General features: G+C 46.8%; 1 protein-coding gene across 5 annotated transcripts in view; it reads right to left on the reverse strand.

Moving 5' to 3' along the window:
* Positions 1-324: 324 nt before the first annotated feature.
* Positions 325-19269, reverse strand: part of ARHGEF6 (Rac/Cdc42 guanine nucleotide exchange factor 6) — a 101759-nt gene continuing 82814 nt past the window's right edge. For 4 of the 5 annotated variants that reach the window (XM_030306338.1, XM_030306340.1, XM_030306342.1 and 1 more), the window contains 12 exons: positions 19103-19162; positions 16673-16819; positions 13871-13957; positions 13122-13200; positions 12359-12504; positions 11105-11230; positions 9614-9634; positions 8413-8506; positions 7101-7190; positions 5048-5147; positions 3308-3362; positions 325-2751 (listed from right to left, as the gene is read on the reverse strand). In XM_030306338.1, coding sequence (XP_030162198.1) covers positions 2611-2751; positions 3308-3362; positions 5048-5147; positions 7101-7190; positions 8413-8506; positions 9614-9634; positions 11105-11230; positions 12359-12504; positions 13122-13200; positions 13871-13957; positions 16673-16819; positions 19103-19162 — 1146 coding nt within the window. In that variant the 3' untranslated portion in view covers positions 325-2610. The remainder of the gene's footprint in view (positions 2752-3307; positions 3363-5047; positions 5148-7100; positions 7191-8412; positions 8507-9613; positions 9635-11104; positions 11231-12358; positions 12505-13121; positions 13201-13870; positions 13958-16672; positions 16820-19102; positions 19163-19269) is intronic. The other variant, XM_030306339.1, reaches the window with a different exon arrangement.

Here is a 19269-nt window from a genome sequence, read left to right on the forward strand (position 1 = left end):
TAAGGGGGCAGGACCAGATGCATCTGTCTCGAGGGGGAGCAAATATTTTCATCGTGACTGCTGACACCAGCATTCCAACTGTGGGCAAGATAGAGGCCACCACTGGTTGACGAAAGCCCTACACCGGGCGGAAAATGGTGTAGACAGGTCGTAGGCTGGGGCCAGAAGGAGAGGGGCGGAGAGGTTAAGGAAGGTCCCGTCTCATGGCATGAAGTATCTCTGTAAAGTGGGGAGCAAACGTCCCCTGCCCTGAGTGGAGACACGCGGGAGGAAACTGCCACCAGCTGGTGGGGGCGGGGGGAGAAAAGGAAAGAAACACAGGACTTAGTTTATAAAGCACTGTTATTCTTGTTTATTGAAAATGTCCGTTGGAAAAGTCTTCAAAATAAAAACAAGTTAGAAAATCTGAGCTTGTGTCAGAGGGACGCGACGGAAGAGGAGCTACAAAGCCTCTAAGGGCAGCGGTTTAATTACAGGGTGACAGGAACCCACTTGTAGAGTATTGTCAACGACACAACTACGGAGACACTGCTCTCGGGCTAACATGGCTTCGTTTCCTTTATATTATTGTTTAACGTGCGAGTGCGGACATCACTCGGCGCAAGCTTCAGTACCCAGCGTACCGAGGGCCTTTCCTGAGAAGGGCCGGGTTCCAGACACATGCATAGGTACACGTCACTTTAAAATAAAGACCTTTCGCTACGCTAAGCAATCCTACACCTTATCAACTAAAGGATTTCGCAATCGCAACAATGTTCCCTAGGGGTATAGTTTGTGCCATTCACTGCAAGCCATTGGTTAACCCCAGACGGGGCGGACGCTAAGATCTGTGTGGCTGTTGTTGAGTTTTAGGTGAAGGACGGCACATCTAGACTGCTGGGCTACCACAGCCTGGGGTTGGCTGATGGTGGGCGGCGGGAATAGTCCGTTTCCCGTGGATGGTGTGTGTCATTTCTGCCGGGTGGCAAGCAGTCAACAGCCCCGTACTGTGCAGCTGTGGGAACTTGAGACCCCCGCTACCAAAAAGGGAAAACGGGCTTAGCAGGCTGGGGGTGTTCAAGCTTCAAGTTTGGTTTCTAGACAACACTTGCAAAACCCACATTTATAGGCACCCGTCAAACGTATCTGGAAGACAACCTCGACCGGTCCATTGGCCCTCTGCCTCTCTTTCCAGTGATCGTCCCTGCCTGCCCAAGGGCACCTGTCTTTGGGAGAGAGAGGGGCGGGTTGTGCTGCTCTGTCCCGGAGCCTCGTGCCAACGTTCGATTGTGTCGAATTCGGATGGGTGCTGCTCTTCTGTGACCCTCTTCTAAACCGGGTTTACGTGGTGCTCATGTTTGAGACACTTACAGAGGCGATCACTTGATTCGAAGGGCAACTTTGGCGAACCGGTTCCAAACACTCAGCTTCACTAGTAACCAGCGCACGACCGCCGGAGGGGTCCTTTCTTTCTGGATGTACAAACCGGACCAATAGCACATCTCTGCAAATGATGCTTCGAGCCCTACTCGAAGAGGCTGACGAACATACAGCTTCTCACAGCGTATCTGGGAGGGCAATACGGGGAATTAAAGCCGTCTACTAGGGCACAATATCTCCTCAATGCAGATCGTTTTGAAGGATGAGAAGTCGCGAGGCGAATACGCAGTGTGGATGAAGGAGCGGCTCACAGTCCGTGTTTTTTAAAAGTAAGCAAAGCGCACACTTACTAGTTTACGCACCACTTGGTATGGTTGGCTTAAAGCACTGGGGAGACATAAACCTTACGCGGGAGGCAGAAGGTTAGGGGAGGAAACCTATCATGCGCTGGGGAAAGATGGCCAGCTCTGCTGCTGAAGGGGAAGATTGTCTAGTGCAATTTGCTAATGGGTGTGGCGTTGGCATGGATGCGTGGGGCTTCTGCCCCGTAGAGTGAAAATGTCAACCCGCACAAAAGAAATAAGGGTGCTACTGTCTTCTTGGCCCTACAGACAACACAGGGCGGTAACAATAATAATCATAATAATAATAAAAAGTGTGCATTGAGGGGTGGCACATGATCACCCGGGGAAGGGTGGCTGGGTCATTGGGCAAATGTGCTAGTCTTCTACTCACCCTACCCTAGTCACAGCTCGGGGAGCTTCGCCTTCATTAAATTGGGTACTGAGGGGCTTCCAGATACAAGAAAGCGTTCGAGAAAAAGTCAAGTTCACATTTACTAAGCCACGGCCAGCCACTTTGCTCTGGTAGCCAGCCGCAAAAGAGTGACCCAGGGGTAATGGCTGGTAAAGAGGCACTATGAATTGAAGGCCATCTGAAGACCATTTAAGTCACTTGCCTACACTAGGTTTCCCTTTTCTCATCGGATGGAAAAGACTCTGGGGAGATTTCTACCACCTGTCAGAAGGATCTGTCAGAAGGAAAACAACCAACCAATAACCAACCAACCAACACTCAAGCAAACAGGGAGACAGAGAGAGAAAGCGAAGGAGAGAGAGAGAGAGAGAGAGAGAGAGAGAGAGACTGACTCCGATACAAAATGAAAACCGAAGAAGTGAGCAAACAGAGCGTTTGAAGCTGGACATTTCAAGATGTCCCGAAGGCAACATCTGCCCAGCTGCACAGTGATGGTTATGGAAGGATGGAGATCTTGCTACTGGACTCGGCCCGAATACACTCATCAGTTTGCTTCAACAGCCTCCGGACCAGCTTTTCTAGGTCCCTCCTTGATTTCAATTCTTCTTCCAGGCATTGCTTCATTCTTTTATTTTCCTGTGATGGGAAAAGACTTGTCAATTCCCAAACCAAGTGGCCCCTTCTCAGGGCTCCTCCTGCTTATCCTGTTAGCAGCCGTCACCACTGACTGTACTTTCCTTTCTCGTGCTCCTCTGTCTCACCCTGAGTTTTGTGACAACCTCCCGAGTGTTCTTCCAGTCTCTGTTCTCCCCGCTCCAGTCCATCCTTTACCCCGTCACCAGGCACAGCCAGTCCCCAAACACTGGGAAGAGTGTGCATCATGAAACAGCGGGTCACATCTCTAGAGGAGCCCACAACTCAAGATTTATGGTTCTCTTTACACTTATCCACTCACGGATGACTTAGCTTTGTAAAAAAAATTCTGTTTACAAATGTCCGAGAGCGTGAAAGTTATAACTAAGTTGGGGACCCTTTTGTAAACTGCTAAATAGGTATATGAGCAATCCTGAGAAATTTAAACCCAAGACCACATGGGAAAACCAACAAGACCCACCTTGAAGACACAAGGAAAATAAAAATCCCCACCTCATCAGTTCTATGAGCTGAGAAAATGACTTTTATATTTCATTACCTGTTTCAGTTCTTTGACCTCATCCTTCAAGGCATAAACAGTATCGACAAGACTCCTAGAATATAAAGTTCAGAGTTTAACAGCTGGCACTGAAATACTGCTAAGCAAAACGTAACAATAAAAGCAGCTTTCTAGAAATACAGATCCTGAAAAGCAGTGGACTTTCCAGCTGGTTGGGAGACATAACCGCCAAGAACGGTCCTCGTGGGGCCCTATTTTTGTGGGTGAACAACCATCAGCACACGTGGTCATTCAAACACGATGTCATTACACCTTTTCTACACTGCCCTCCTCTTTGGCCACTTGCTTCCCAGCTGGGTGAACACAAAAGAAGAGACTAGGGCTCATCAAAAGGTTTCGATTCTTTCTCTGGGGCAGGAATGAACATCACCGAACATACAATGAGGGCCGTCATGAGGTCCTGCCTATCCTACAAGATCTGTGCCATGGCATTGCACTTTTCATCTCTCTGACCCTACATGACACAAAGTCAGAGGCATTATTTCTGGAAGATTCCATCTATTCCGAAAGAGAATTAAAGTGCCCTGGCTGAGGCAGGACAGTCACTTCCCGGCTGGCTCTCTTCCTGGACAAGAACTTTGGAGATCTGGGTTCCAGTTCTGATCCTACCACCCACCAGTCCTCCAACCTTGGGTAACCTTGGGTACCTTGGGTACCTTGGGTAGTTTCTTTCTCCTCCTCTCCTTGTCTTAACTTTCTTCACCGACAGAATGGGGATAATAGTACATTCCCCAAAAACCTCACAAAGTTATCGTGGGGATTAATATAGCTACAACAATTATAATGACAATGATTATCATCTATTAAGTGATGACCATGTGCTAGCCTTTGTATTTATTTTTCCATTTAACCTCACAACAAACCTTAAAGTAGTACTATCATACCCATTTACAGATGAGGAAACTGAGGCACAGAGAGGTAAAGAGGTTTGCACCTAGGCCATACAGCTAACATGATGCAGAATTTGGACTTGAACCAGGGCTGTCCCCTTGAGCCCAAGTGCCTTACCATTTTGCCACATCACTTCATGTACCAGATGGAAAAACACATCAACGATGTCAAGCACTTTGAAATATGCTGTCCTAGGCAAATTTAGGCCTGACTTCAGAAACGACTCCAGTTTAAACAAACCATTTGGCTGGCCACTTTGTGTTTATTTTATGAGCCCATGGGTACTTAACCTGCTTCTCGCCCATTAGGTCACCGTCCCTACTGTGCAAAGGTAGACCAGGGACATCATCTCCCTGAACCCCAGCTTCCTCTCCTATAGAAGTGGTGAACATAAAGCTTATCTCACTGGGTTTCTGTAGGATTCTAAATAGGTCAAGTATGTGAAAGTCCAGTGTTTGACTCAGTATGCATGAGAAGCATCCATGTGGGCAAGGAAATTGGTGCTGTGGCCTTCCCCGGCACCATCTAGTTTCATCTAGAGTGCTATTCTTGTGTGCCCTGAAGCACCGTACCGTATGAGGGACCTGATCCCAGGGGCAGCCACCAAGCAGAGAGTTCTGGCCGCTTGGCCTCCCTTTCCCCCTTCCCTTTGTTGGGGGGGGGGGGCAGCCCTCCCACCGCTCCCAACTGCATGAGAGCAAAGAGGGCTATATTCCCGGAGAAGGACGGACTATCCTTCAGTGCAGGCTTTGCAAGAGACCCACTGCCCTGCCAGAACCTTCTTTCTGGCCCCCAGACAGATCAGAAACAGCAGCCTGCTCTACTCACTTCTCTTCAATGATGGTCTGGCCGTTGCTCCTGGTTTCTTCAATGATGAGCTTCTCTTCCTCGGGGAGTAAGACCTGTGGAAGCGAATCTTTGCGAGCACCTACAAACAAGGATTGAGAGAGGGCGGAAAGGGGACAGTTACTGGAGACTATTCTAGGTGTTGGCCCCTTCCACTGTCGTCATCGAGGGGTCTTTGTGGATGGCATGCTGCTGCCTTGCACCCCAGAGAGCAGTCACCCAACATTTGGTGACTACACGTTCCCGACTGAGGAAACGGCCAAATACACCGATTCAGTCTCGAAGCGGGGGGCCGGGGTGGGGTGCGTTCAGTCAGTCAAGGCCATTTTGGTCAAGGGTAGAGCGGGGGTTGGGGATTATCACATCAGCTCAAAGATGTGGGCATCCTTAGGGCTCTGCTCAGACTGCCTCGAGGCTCTGGGACAGAAGAGGTGACGGAACAGACAAGGGACCTGGCCAAACAGCTCTCCTGTATGTCCAACCTCCCCCTCGCTTCCGGATCCTCCCTTTCAGAGCTCAAGCCCTTACACTTCAGTCTCCCTGAGCCACTGGCGTCCTCTCTTCGAAGCCTAATTCCTTCAAGTTGTGAGTGCTCACTGCCTCTCCTTTGCTGAGGTGGCCCTGTGTCTGCCTTCCACGGGGCCCAGCGCTTGGTAGGTGCCTAATAAGGAGACAGCAGACCGACTGACTGATCGGTTAAATGCAGCAGGAAACAACAGCAGTCGTTTCCAGGGAAGCACGACTTCTGGCCGGAGAGGGACAGAGGATGGGAGGTCACCATGATGCTAGACGCTTGCCACGTGTCAGGGGCAGGCTGGGCAGGAGGGGCGGAAACGTGACTCTTTAGGCCACAACACCTGCCTGCCCCGTGACACATCTACAGACACTGTCGACATGAAGAGAGCGGGTTCGGGGAGCAGGTGAGGTCAGGTTTTGCACGAGGGAGGCTTCTTCTGGGGCCTCCCTGTCCCCCTCGCTTTCCTAGTTTTCACGACAGACATTGCTCTCCCTTTCCTTTCCTGCCTCCTCAAAACTTGTTCTCAGAGCTGGCCACGCCCAAGGCCACAGCCAGGATTTGTCTGTGAACTACATGGTGTGACAGTCCTCCCTTCACCGTCAAACGTGTCAAGTTCGACATCAAACATCTTCCTCCTGCCAGCCTCAGGGACAAGTTACTCTGAAGGCATCGGTCAAGGCAACCCACCAAACTGATCCCCTCCCCCCCCACCCAAGTGATTGGGCAGTGGCTGTGTTACGGAGCACTCGTGTCTTAGGCAAATGCAGACAGCAGACACCTCACTTGTGGTCCCCTGAACGCCTATAGTCACGGAAGACTCGTGTCTATGTGACTCGGTTTGGAAAAAAAAAAAAAAAAAAAAAGCTCAAGGATCAATCAGAAAACATCCGCTTGCTTTCCTTTGGTGCCTGAAAGTTGCTGGGGGGAGGGGTGCGGGGAGGGGGGGGATTACCCTCCCCCAATAGCTCCCTGTAAATTGCACCCATTCCAAACAGCCCCGGCTAAGCAGCTACATTTCCAGAATTTCAGAGCAACTTTGAAACTTGAGCTTGGTGAAGCACTGTTCGCTTAAATATGCAGCTGATCGGAGATAGTATTGTGACTTCCTTTCCAAATCTGCCCATGAGAAGAGATTAGCATCAGTTCACAGACACAGGAACTCTCTGGGTTCTTTAATTCCTAACTAGTGCTGGTGAAGGCATCTGCGTACTTCAAAGGAGAATGACTTTTTAAAAAACTTCTTTTGTTTTCATTTCTATCACCTCCAGCTTTTTTACTCTTGCGTGTCTCTTTCTCTCCGGGTGAAAAGAAAACACTGCGTAAACAAACCGCCGGGCAGCTAAAAGCCCCTTATCGGAAAGATGCAGTTCTGCTCTTCTGCTCGCTGCTCCTCGGCACGAAGTCACCTGCTCTCCACGCCCTGCAACCCAGCTGGGCTGCTTTTCTCTTCTTCAAAGAGGCGCCGAGCAGTAAAGAAGAAACGGGGCTCATTAGAGAAAGTGGTTTGGGGGAACCTACTTGAGCCATGGCCTTGTTGAAAGTTTGCGCTGGTGCAGTAGGCTTCGATCACTTTCAGGATCTGAGCATCTTCTTCCAGAGCAGCCGTACCTGTGAGATTTAATTACCAATGAGTTTGCAGAGACATCTACGCCCCTGGACCCTCAGAATCAGTGGCTTTCTTTCCAGTTTTCTTTCCTGAAGAAATGTCCTCATCACTTTGGGGCTTTTGGTTTTAAGTTTATTTTGAGAGAGAGAGAGAGAGAGAGTGTGTGTGTGTGTGTGTGAGAGAGAGAGAGAGAGAGAGAGAGAGCGAGAGCGGGGAAGGGGCAGAGAGAGAGAGAGGAAGACAGAGTCCCCTCCACGTTGTCAGCACAGAGTCCGACGCGGGGCTCGAACTCACGAACCTCAAGATCACAACCTGAGCTGAAGTCGGACGCTTAACCGACTGAGCCACCCAGGCGGCCCTGGGGCTTTTACTAGACTCTTAGAGGCCGCAATGACAGCCCTAGCCTCAGTTCTCATCCGATATATACCACAACCTGCCTCTCCCTCAAACTTCAAGGCTTCCCTTCTCTGGGAAGCTTTCCCCCATAGACCTCACCCGTTTTTCCAACCAGCCAGCAGAGTCATTGATTCCCCCTCCTGCCTCTCCTCCTCCAACTCATTCTTGAAATGACTGGAGGGCGAAACCCTGCTAGCTAGTGGGGCGGCGGATGCGCACATCCCGGTGGGGGGTGGGGTGGGGTAGATGCAGAAGCTGGAGTCCAGCAGATCTTTCCAGACTGTATTTTTGGCCGGGACGCACAGATCCGTCACCCCTTGGTGATACATCACTTACTCCTTCATGCGTGTCCCAAAGGACCTCGTTCCCAGCCATAGAGGCAAATACATACATATCCACTGGCTGACCGACTCTGCAGCCTGACTCTGAATCCAGCTGCTTCTATGCAGCAGCTGCCCGATTCCTCGGCTAACTCAGAGAACGTCACTGAGCATTAACCTTCCAGAAGGATTTCAGCCTTCAGGTCTATTTAGTGTATCCTGGTAGAGGAAAATATCTTGGGCATCAGAAACTAAGGGAAAAAATGTATCCGTAGCAAACAGGTCCCTTTAGTGGTTCTCAACCAGGCGGGGCAAGATATTCGAAACGAAATCATACAGGCGGCAGCTGACTCAAAAATCTTAGAGGTGACCAAACCCTTGAATGCATGCATTTTTTTCTTCACGAAACAGGGGGTACGGAGGACAAACTGCTCTAATCATCTGCTTTCAAAAGAATCCTTCTGCTAGTTCATCCATAACCGACCTTCCAAAAGTACAAAACACATACTTTTCCGAATCACATACTCCTCCTCCGATGGCTTTCTTTCCGTCTTTCTTTTATGAAGAAACTTCTTCATCGTTTTGGGGCTTTTACTAGACTCCTGTAAGGACAGAGGTTTGTTTAGGAATTAAAATTCTCCCCCCAAGACAAATTAAAAAGAGCAAATGAAATGAAACCGAATGGCTCTCTCTTATTTTGACAGTCCCAAAAGGGCATCAAAGTTTAATAATGTACACAATAAAAAATGGCTCCAAGAAACTCTAAAAGCTTCCATAAAACAGAGGCAGTGACACTGGCCTCTCAATCGCCATAGGGACGGGTGCCGTGTGCAGAGAAAATAGTGGGTGTAGATCCTAGGGAAACAACCGCATTCCTAACTTGGTTTATAGTCCTCGCTGATACAGTTTCCAGGGAATCAAGTAACAGTTGTAAATACTAATATGGTACATACTGCTTTTCAAGGAGCTTCAAAGCTTTTTAAATACATTTTCCTTAGCGACAGTCCCACAAAGAAGAATATTAATTTCCATTTGTCAGATGGGAAAATTAAGGGACCAAATAATTTCCCTGAACTCAGAGAGAAGAGCCAAATGAGGGATGTCCTGATAAATAATTTGGCGTCAGGAGCGATGGGTGTAGACCGAAGCTTAAATGTACATACAGAAAGCCGTATTTTTAATTAGCAGATAAAAGAGCCATGGATTACTGAATTTGCTTTTGCCGGATAAGTAACCGGTGCTCATTATCAGGTATCCAAACAAAGAGATGAGAATCTCAGACCCTAGTGACCGTCTTATCCCAATGTCCCATGCAAGGTATATACGTGATGGGTGGGTCATAATTAGTACCTTAAAATATATGGGACAAAAGAATTTAATTTCTTCCGCTTAGCCACAGCGACCCACTTAGACTTGAAAACGGACATGGAAAACTCACATGTGACAAAAAGGATCGGAAAAAGAGTGTTTACCAAAAAGACACAAGGAAAACAGGCATTTTCAAGGCGTCTAAGACAACATTTTCATGTGGATTTCACAAGAGGCTGCTTTCTGAAGAAAGTACTTACATGTCAGAACTGCATCTTCGTACTTTAGCCACCAATGAGAACAAGGGACAAAACAAGCATAAAGGAAAAGCTTCATTCATCAGAGGTGACAGCACAGCATTATGAGGCCACTGTAAGCCAAAGATATTGTTCTACCCTTACCTTTAAGATATAAGACATCCTCTAAAGTGAATATGTAAAGAAAGAGAAAATGAGCGTGAGAGGTCGATGGTTATAATGATCAAATCCATTTATCAGTAATTCTAAAACAACAGTCAAATGTTAGTGTCATCATCAATTACACAGAACATCATCATGTTTCCTGCATTAGTCTCAGATGCAATATTGTCATGCGAAAGCCCAAGGAATACAGTTCTGTGCAGAATAACAAATACTGAAAATAACTGAAATACACACTATACGGTAAGAGTATATTAATAGCTCTCTTCTCCCAGCAGAAACAACGTGATCATGCCTTAGTTTTAATGGATTAGTTCTGCGAAGGATTAAGTTAACTGGACCCTTCAAGGCTCACCTGAATTCGAACTTAGGAACTGACAATTACAAAATAGCGATCGTTAAAAAGGGGACCCAGATAACTACGATTTTCCCGGGTCGATTTCCACAGCAAACCTGTGGGACTGTTTCCTGGCCCAATTCTGAACAGAGGTACATAATAAGGATTCAGCTCAAACATTATTTCTCCTGTCATGCCCAGTTGAAACGATCAAAAATTCCTCCGGTGTCAATACCGCTCTATTTTTACCGCACTCGGAGGCAACAATTAATCGAGACAGTAGCACAGTGTTTGAAATCAAAACAAACTTGAGATTGAGCTAAATCTGTGTCGCGCATCAAAACACACAGTCGATATGGCAATATATGCTGTCTTTGCTCCCTAATTCTAAGATGCGTCTCATAACCGCCACGATCTTAAACCTTCACTCAGGAAGACCTAGTTAAAGAACAGTTACTTATAAATGAGGCTCTTTACTGAAAGCTGAAATGATGATTAACATCTTAGGGAAACAAAACAAAACAAAACAAAACACCATTTGGATGGAAAAACTAACACTCCACACAGTTACAGAAGCCAGTGACTGACATTTCCTGACTGCGACTTTGAGGAAAAAAATAGAAAGAACCTTGAAGTCCCCACACTACCCAAATATCCAATGTTGCTTAGAAGCCTCACTTGAAAAGACATTCTTTTCATTAAATTCTTTTCCCTTTCCAACTGCAGCAGAAGGTCCAGACTCTCATAGTTCAGACTTATGCCTTGGTCCCATAAGACTTTCCTGATTTGGCTTTAATAGATCAAAATGATCCAAAATGCAGAACTGGGTCTGCTTGGTCGCAAACTGAACTCCAAGGAAGTGGCTTCTGTTTAAGATGTGTGGACATTATATACAATTATCAGGAAGGGACCGGGGAACCCAGGCAGTGCACATAAACCCTTCTGGATAAATATTTGCACAGGGACAATGGGGAAATGGAAAATTAAGAAATAAAAACATCCCCGAGTCTAACGATTCACGACTGACTGACATGTATCACCCAGCATAAATTCTAGCACATCCCCACAGAACTCTTCGGAATAAGCTGTGACATTAGCTTGACAGACACATTTTATACCGTATGTAGCAAAATTACCTCTTTATAACCTAGTGCTGCTGATGGTCTAAGTGGAGGTGCGGGTCGTAGACAACTTAAACTCCACGGTTTTATAATTTGAGGAGGCTCCAAGGGTCCTCGGGGCTGTCCGGTAGAGCTAAAAGACTGGGAAAATGTCTGATGAGATGCTGGCGATCTGCCACCTGAACCCGACCTTGTGCCGCGCGGCAAGAGAACAATAGTTTCATTGGATCAGCAAAGCCAACCACAGGAAAGGAAAGGTGGGAAAACAAAAGTCCAGATGATGGGGTCTCTAGGGAACGGCACAAAATCGACTCAACATCCTACGGGCCTGTCTTCCCTCTCTCTTCTGGAATTTGATTCACTAAAGTCAGGGGTGGCTTTCCTTCATAAGAGAGGAGAGTGGAGTCAGCACTGGATGGCTTCAGTCGGGCGCTTGGCACTCTATCAGGTGCTGAAATAGGTTATCTCAGCAGAACTGCCTACGACAAACCTTAGCGAAGTGAAGTAACTAACTAGCTGGCAATTGACAAAGCCAAGATTTGACCTCAGATCTGATGCCGGAGCCCTTGTTCTTCCCACCACATCGCACAGTGCCTGAGACTGGAATTTTGGCATCACCGGTTGGAGTGTTAACAGCACTGCAATCTTCGCTCTCACTCAACAAGTACAGTAAAATCTCATCAATTCCAAGTCCAGGAATTCCAAATTCGTGATGACTTGGAAGAAGGCAGCGGCTGCAAGTTTACCCTTGAAGGTTGCCCGGTGAATGTGGTAGCCTAAATGAGATTACGTGGAGATGGTGAAGTACTTGGGCAGGTAAACTATCTGTTTTTTGACTCAGCACACAACAAATAGGAGAATAACGGCTGCTAATTAACCCGTTGGGATGAGCACTGGGTGCTGTATGGAAACCGATTTGACAATAAACTATACGTAATAAAAAAGAGCGAAAAAAAAAATAAATAAATCTCGTTTACCGCTAAAACATCTCAGTGGGACTTCTGATTAGACAAAACTTTGCGGGCAGTTGGCGGGAGCTCCTCAACGCCGTCCGACAAAGCCGCACACCTCTACGTAAAACCTCTCATTAATTTGGATGGACCTCCCTCCACAAGTAATCAGAATTAGTGAGGTTTAACTGTACTTCAAGACCTACGAATATAGACAACCCAAAGACTAAGGGCATGCTCACTGCTTCTTGTAAGTCCTCTGCAGGCAGGTGTGACGAGAGACTCAGGAGTCCCCGGACCGCACAAGTGGACAACTTACGGAATGAGCACCAGAAGACGACGACGATGTTTTGGATAACGAGCTGCAAGAGGCAGGTCCCCTGATCAGTCTGCACAGCTGCTCCAGCCATTCCTGGAAGTCCTGGCTGTTGTTGCAATGGACCACAGTCCTCTCTACTAGGTTACCTGCATTGCCCCATTGGGAGCATTTGGAGACAAAAGACACGGAGGGCCTTGAGTTCACCTCATTCATGAACACACGTCGAGCAACTAAGGCTGGGGTGTCTGTTTCCATGAGTGTCCACACCGATGAGATAACCCCTGTTGAAACCCCTGCTGAAGCAAGGCCAACATCCGATCTCAGGCTCCCTACTGGGGAACGAAGGGGGTAAGGCCCGGGGCCACCATCCCAGCGTGAGCTGCTGCGCCCTCTCGGTGCAGAGCGCAACCGTCACATGGAAATCACACGGGCCTGGCAAAAGGGACCGTAGGCCAAAAGGTCAGGCCTTACCAGGCCTGCTCAATTTGTGCCTCTACATCAGTCCATTCTGTTAGTTCTAACAAGTAGCTCCGACGCAAGAAAAGATTGAAACCAATGGCCACGCTGAGGCTTTTGAGTGGCCAGGAGACTTGCTTCTATCGCCGGACCCTAATTATCCCAGAAAATGGAAGACACCTTGCTGTGGCCAGGTAAAACTTGCTCACGGACTTAGAGCAGAAAATAATAGCTTTTACTTACTCGAATCCCACTTTATTCCAAAAAGGATTTCAAGTAGCTACTTGAAAAAGACAAGAGTGCCTACCTGTGATTTCAAATGTGTAGTCATTTCCTTCGATTTCATCTAATCTGGTCACCACGATTCCCGCGACTGGTATTTTTCCCTATCAGAAAAGGAACATTCCCATCAGTTCTGTGGTTAGATGTGCCCCGGCTTATGTCTATTAGATTTTCTGACCCTCTCGGAAATCACTGCTGATTCAGGGCTCGACATATTTCTCTGGCCTGCATGCTTCCCTGCTTTCAAATGTGATCAGACGAGAAAGCAAGGGGGCAATGTGGCTTGTGTTTTGCTAACACATCCTAAACCATACGGTCAGGATTTACAAACAGGCTTACTTGTTTTCTAACACATTTTCCGGAGAATCAGTCAACAGAGTAAAGATTCAAAAAAAATTTTTTTTTCCAGTTTCATGAACATTAGTCATTGCTAGGCCAGCTATAATAAGCAACAGTAACTTATAGCACTCCATATTTGGGGAGCGGACTGAAGGAAGTTTAATTTCCCAACGAGTGGAAGGACTTCTATCGGAACATTCGTAACCTAGCTCACAGCCAGCACGATGGACGTTCAAGATAAACTCATTACAGCAATACAAAGGTTTTCCATCTAAGGAACATCTGCTCTTATAAGCTGTATAATTACAACAAAGGGTCGGAACATTCTGCATTTTCTGGCTGGAGCTTTTAGTGCCATAGAACAGATATTGCAACGGGATGCAAACCTGTTTTCATTCTGGGTCCTGCTGTTTGTTTTATATGAAATCTACTGACCTGATAGATAAAGCCACTCATCCGAGGACTTGCGGATAACATTATCAAGACACTTGAAAACAACATGAGGTACCGCTCCTCTTTTTCCTAAAGTGAAACGGAAAATATTAAGTGGAGGACAGAAAGTGGACATTTTGTTTGTTAAGAATTTGTGGAGTCACTGTCGTATATCACAGGGCTTATATAAGGCAACGAAACGTGAACAGTGACCTTTTAAAAAAGATACCCAACTTAAAAGCACAAGACTAGTTGAATTCGACTTCGAAGTGAATATAAAGCCACAGTTTATCCCTCTTTTTCCTATACATAACGGTTAAATACAAATAACGTGCCTGTTTCCCAAGTACGTATGCCTGAGCAGTCACACAGTTAATGCCTTGCTACGCAAGCTGTAGCCAAAGCACAAGTCTCTAGGTTCACAAAATGAAAATGATTTTACTCTGAAAAGTAGCAAAACAGAAGGGGCTTTCAGGTAGGAAAGCCTGAAATAGGAAATGTATTATGCTCTGGCATGTGTGTTAAGATCTTATCCATAAAATTACTTTTAATCAGTAAGAACATGGAAACTATCGTACTCATGTGAAACAAAGAAATAAATACCTTTTGAAAATGGCACCAAGGGAGATTTTACACGTGAGGGCTTCTCTGAACTCTACAAACAGATGCACATGTAGTAGATGCGGAAAAAATTACATCCAGGGGTGCCTGGGTGGCTCAGGTCACGATCTCACGGTTCGTGAGTTCGAGCCCCGCATCGGACTCTGTGCTGACAGCTCAGAGCCTGGAGCCGCCTTCGGATTCTGTGTCTCCCCGTGTCTGTCTCCCTGTCTCTGTCTGTCTCTCTCTCTTTCACAAATAAATAAACATTAAAAAAATTTTTTTTTAATTACATTCGGCTTACATGTCCAGCCATGTTAGCTCCAATTATCTCCATGCCCTTCTACAGACACTTAATCTCTTCTTCCTCCTTCCAGCAGCGTCGCCTGCTTAATGAGCTTTTCCTCTTTTGCCTTTAACATACGCACATCTCCTGTCCTAACAGGCCTTCCCGGGCCCCCGTGGCGCCTTCGATATAATACAGGCCTGCCTTGTTTTCTTGCGGTTCACTTCATTGCGCGTCACAGGTAGTCGTGTTCTTTAACAGACTGAAGGCCTGTGGCATCCCTGCGTTAGGGTAATTGTTGCCATATTTCAAGCTTTTTCATTATTACTGTATTTGTTATGGGGATCTGCGATCAGTGATTATGACTCACGGAAAGCTCAGACGATGGTTAGCATTTTGTAGCAATAAAGGATTTTTGATTAAGGTAAGCCCGTTTGGTAGACTACATGGCATTGCACACTTAATAAACCACTGCGTAGCGTGGAGATAACTTTTATACACACCGAGAGACCGCTCTGGAACCAAACCCCCAGGATCTCCCGAGGTATGTCAGTACCCTGTTTCTCGGTATTTTATGGCCAAGTGACTTGCTGCCTTCATTTTTCTCCTCATTGATTCCTCCCTAACTGCAGCCCCACCGCTGTCTCCGAGCCATCAATAACTGCCTTCTAGCAAAATCCGATGGCTTCTTCTTGGTCTCCATACTGCTTGACCTTTGAACCTTCTGCAGCACCCACCAACCTTCCCCAGGGTATCTGCGTCTTAAATGAGATTGCTTATTAACCCAAAGTAATGAATCTCTGACAGAGACCTGCCAGGGAGTATAGGAAGATGTCTGGGGACGGGGAAGGCAATTCTAACAGCCGATAAATCAGGCCAGGTGACATAACCAACCTTCCCCCCTCGCTGGACTGCCCCCTTCCTAAAAGACCTATTCCATCTCAGCCCTCCGTGCTTCTCTCTGGATACTTACTTCCTAGGAAGGCACATCTGTCAGGGACATCTAATTCCCTGCCTCTAACTCTGACCTCCCGCCCACGTTTCTCTACTGTTTTAATGGCCGCCCACAAGACATCTCCCCCTGGAGACCCACGGTCACTTGGAAGTTAAGAGGTCTAAGATGGCAGCCATCATCTCCTCCAGCCCATACGTCACTGCTTCCTATCGGCTTTCCCTCCTAAATGGGGCTCAGATTTGGCCCCGAAGTTTCATTTTCTGCCCCCACCAGCTTCGTGGGGAAGCGGGGGGGTACTGCTCACTTGCCAACCCAGCCGGTCCTTCTGTTTACCTGACGTATGTGGTAGTCAGGTTAAGTATCATAAACACCCCTTTGCTCCCGTTTCTCTACTACTCGAGCCTCTAACAGTTCCTTGTTGCCTGCTGGGTGGATCCGAACGACTCTTGCCTGACGCCCAGCGTTCTCATAACCTGACTCGGTCTCGCTCCACGGCTTTCCCTCTCCCAACACACTTCCTCTGCTCCCGAGAGACCGGCTTCCTCGCCTTCCTGCAGCAAAAGGCCACGCTCCTGTTCTCTCCTGAGATAAGAAGGACCTCTACCTTACGACATGCTCGCCTTTTCCCTTCGTGGCCCTCCTCCTCGAGTCCCCTCTCCACAGCCTCCTTGCTCTCTCCCTTCTCTGAGCTTCCGTGCAACCCACTGTTGAGGCGCACCATCTACACTGACTAGCTGGGTTCGTTTTCTGGCCGCAGCCTGTGTTTTCATCTGTTTTTAAGGCACGGCTCATCGCGTGGTCTCTCCTCCTCTCTCCCACAGCACCTAGCAGAGTGTGGGGCAAAGAAGAGGCACTCGGTTTCCTGGCACGTTCGAGCAACCTGGCCTGGACGGACGGACGAACGAATCAAAGAAGAACGAGAGGAAAGATGGCAGCAATGGCGTTGAGCTGTGAAACCTCTTACCTCACATGTTCCATACTGCACCATTACTTGTGACATAAACAGAACATTCCCCAAGGTTTTAATACTCTCTCCTTCCCACGCCTGAATAGGTTCAGAAAGTATCTGCAACTCCAGCTGTTTTCTCTTCCTTAGATCTTGGCACTGCCCCTATGGAACCAAAACAGAACGTACTGGAAGAGGAATTCTTGCGAAACAGACCGAAAACAAGAGCAGAGTTAGAGGAAGCTTTGGGCTCTCAGATTTCCACAGCGTCCTGATTCCTCACCACGAATCCCATCACCAGATCCGTTCCTCACGGACAGAGAGACCCACGGCCCTGAAGCTCTAGCCTGGGGCCCCCAGAGGTTTTGCGAGGAAGAGCCACCTTTCTCCATGCCAAAACGAGTGGCTGGCTGGGGTCCCTGCTCTAGCTCCTTTCCAGCTCGTCACCAAGCCGTTTTATTTTCCTAACACACGCTCAGTTTCCAACCAAGCGACAGCTTAGTAAAGCAAACAAACACAAAATGACTCCAGGGGCTCTAGAAAAAGGGAAAACTAAATTTCTCCTGCCGCAGTGAATCAAATAGACCTTACAACGAAACAGAGGCACTGCCTATACTTTGTTTAGGGACTGGGAGTAGGTTGGTATGGAGAAAAAATACTACATTAATTCTGTTCCTAAAAGAATTGTAAGAAAGAGATACAACTGAATTTTATGAATACAAAGTGAAAACACAAACCAGGAAACAAAATGTGGGGTATGAATACTATATCTATCTACCTATCTATCTATCTATCTACATATAGATAGATATAGATCACTGTTTCAGAAAATGTGAAGTCATCTTAGAATAATTTTTTTTTTTTATTTATTTTTGGGACAGAGAGAGACAGAGCATGAACGGGGGAGGGGCAGAGAGAGAGGGAGACACAGAATCGGAAACAGGCTCCAGGCTCCGAGCCATCAGCCCAGAGCCCGACGCGGGGCTCGAACTCACGGACCGCGAGATCGTGACCTGGCTGAAGTCGGACGCTTAACCGACTGCGCCACCCAGGCGCCCCCATCTTAGAATAATTTTTAACAGTATTTACACATTTGTTAAAAAATGTAACAGCCTTTACTCCAAATTGAATATGAAAATAAGCATATGGTTAGTTATGTTACTGTTTCTAAATAAATGTCACAGTTCCTTGGGGGCTGTGTTTTCTATAAAATCTCTGCTGCCCCTTTCGGCTAAATGGAAACTTGAAGAAATCAGTTCACTGGACACATGTTTCTGAAGCATCTAAAGTGGGAATAAATATACTAGAACCATCAAAGCAAGCTTCACAACATGTACTATGGTCAGAAAGAAATATTGTTTTCAAAAGGAATTTTATATTCCATTTACGTAGGACAAAATAAGAGGGACCCAAATAGTAATAAATGCCATGTAAAACTGCCAAGATTAAACTGTTTGTGACCTATGACGACAAAAGGTATTTAATGTAATACCTTACTCTGGACTTCAACTTGCTGTTTACCTGTGGACGCATCAGGTACTGATCTTTCGACAGCAATAAAAATGAGGTGATGGCGAATGTTGCATCACAACCTTATAGCAAGAAGCGACAACTAACCATGGATCCCAATCCCTTGGAATGCTACATTAATGTCTAGAATGGGGGCACCTGGGTGGCTCACTAGGGTAAGCGTCTGCCTCTTGGTTTCAGCCCAGGTCATGATCTCACCGTTCGTGGGTTCGAGCCCACACTGACAGCCTGCTTGAGATTCTCTCTCTCTCTCTCCCTCTCTCTGCACCTCCCCTGCTTGCTTGCTCTCTCTCTCTCAAAATAAATACATAGACATAAAAAAAAAAAAAGAAATGTCTAGAATGAAGCTAAACTTAATCAATCACCCAAAGTGATGCTTTGTTTTCTCCTAAAAGGCCACCAAGTGCTTTTACATCAGTGGGTTCAAGAAGACATTAACAATCATGCTCAAGATACAAGATTACAAAACAGTTGCATTTTAGTAGGGTTTTTTTCCTTTTAGATTTGATGAAGGACTTCTTTTTCATACGCAAAGAGTAAAACTCACACCCTTTGGCATAAATAGATGAATCCAGCACCGATGGCTATCAGTGAGTGACAAGTCGCACAGACACAAGGTGAACGACACGGGGGCAAAGACAAAGAGACAAAAGGAAACCCCCCACCTACACAACAATGCTTAATGTGGCAGAGACTTCAAATGTGAGTGCTTTATACCCTCGGCCCGGCAACCTTTCATAGGTGAGCATGATTTTTGGAAGACAAAATTAAATGAAACAATCACTGCGATACTGTCGCCAAAGCTTATTGTTTCCACTCTAAAGACCTTTGCATTGGGAAAGAGACGTTACACACAAATCACTCTTTTAGGAACAACGCATACACAACGGAGAATCATAATTTGAGAGCATCACCTACCATGAGAGTTTTGAACGCTACGATTGCTTTCAGAATATCCTGATGATCTGGATGTGTATCCTAGTAAAGGAATACATTGTAAAACAACGTTAAAGGAGAACAGATGAGCGGTCGCCAGGGGTTAGGGGTGGGAGGAGGGCTGCGGCTGCAAAGAGAGGGGAAATCCG

This window comes from Lynx canadensis, chromosome X, assembly GCF_007474595.2.
Source record: "Lynx canadensis isolate LIC74 chromosome X, mLynCan4.pri.v2, whole genome shotgun sequence".
Taxonomy (NCBI): Eukaryota; Metazoa; Chordata; class Mammalia; order Carnivora; family Felidae; genus Lynx; species Lynx canadensis.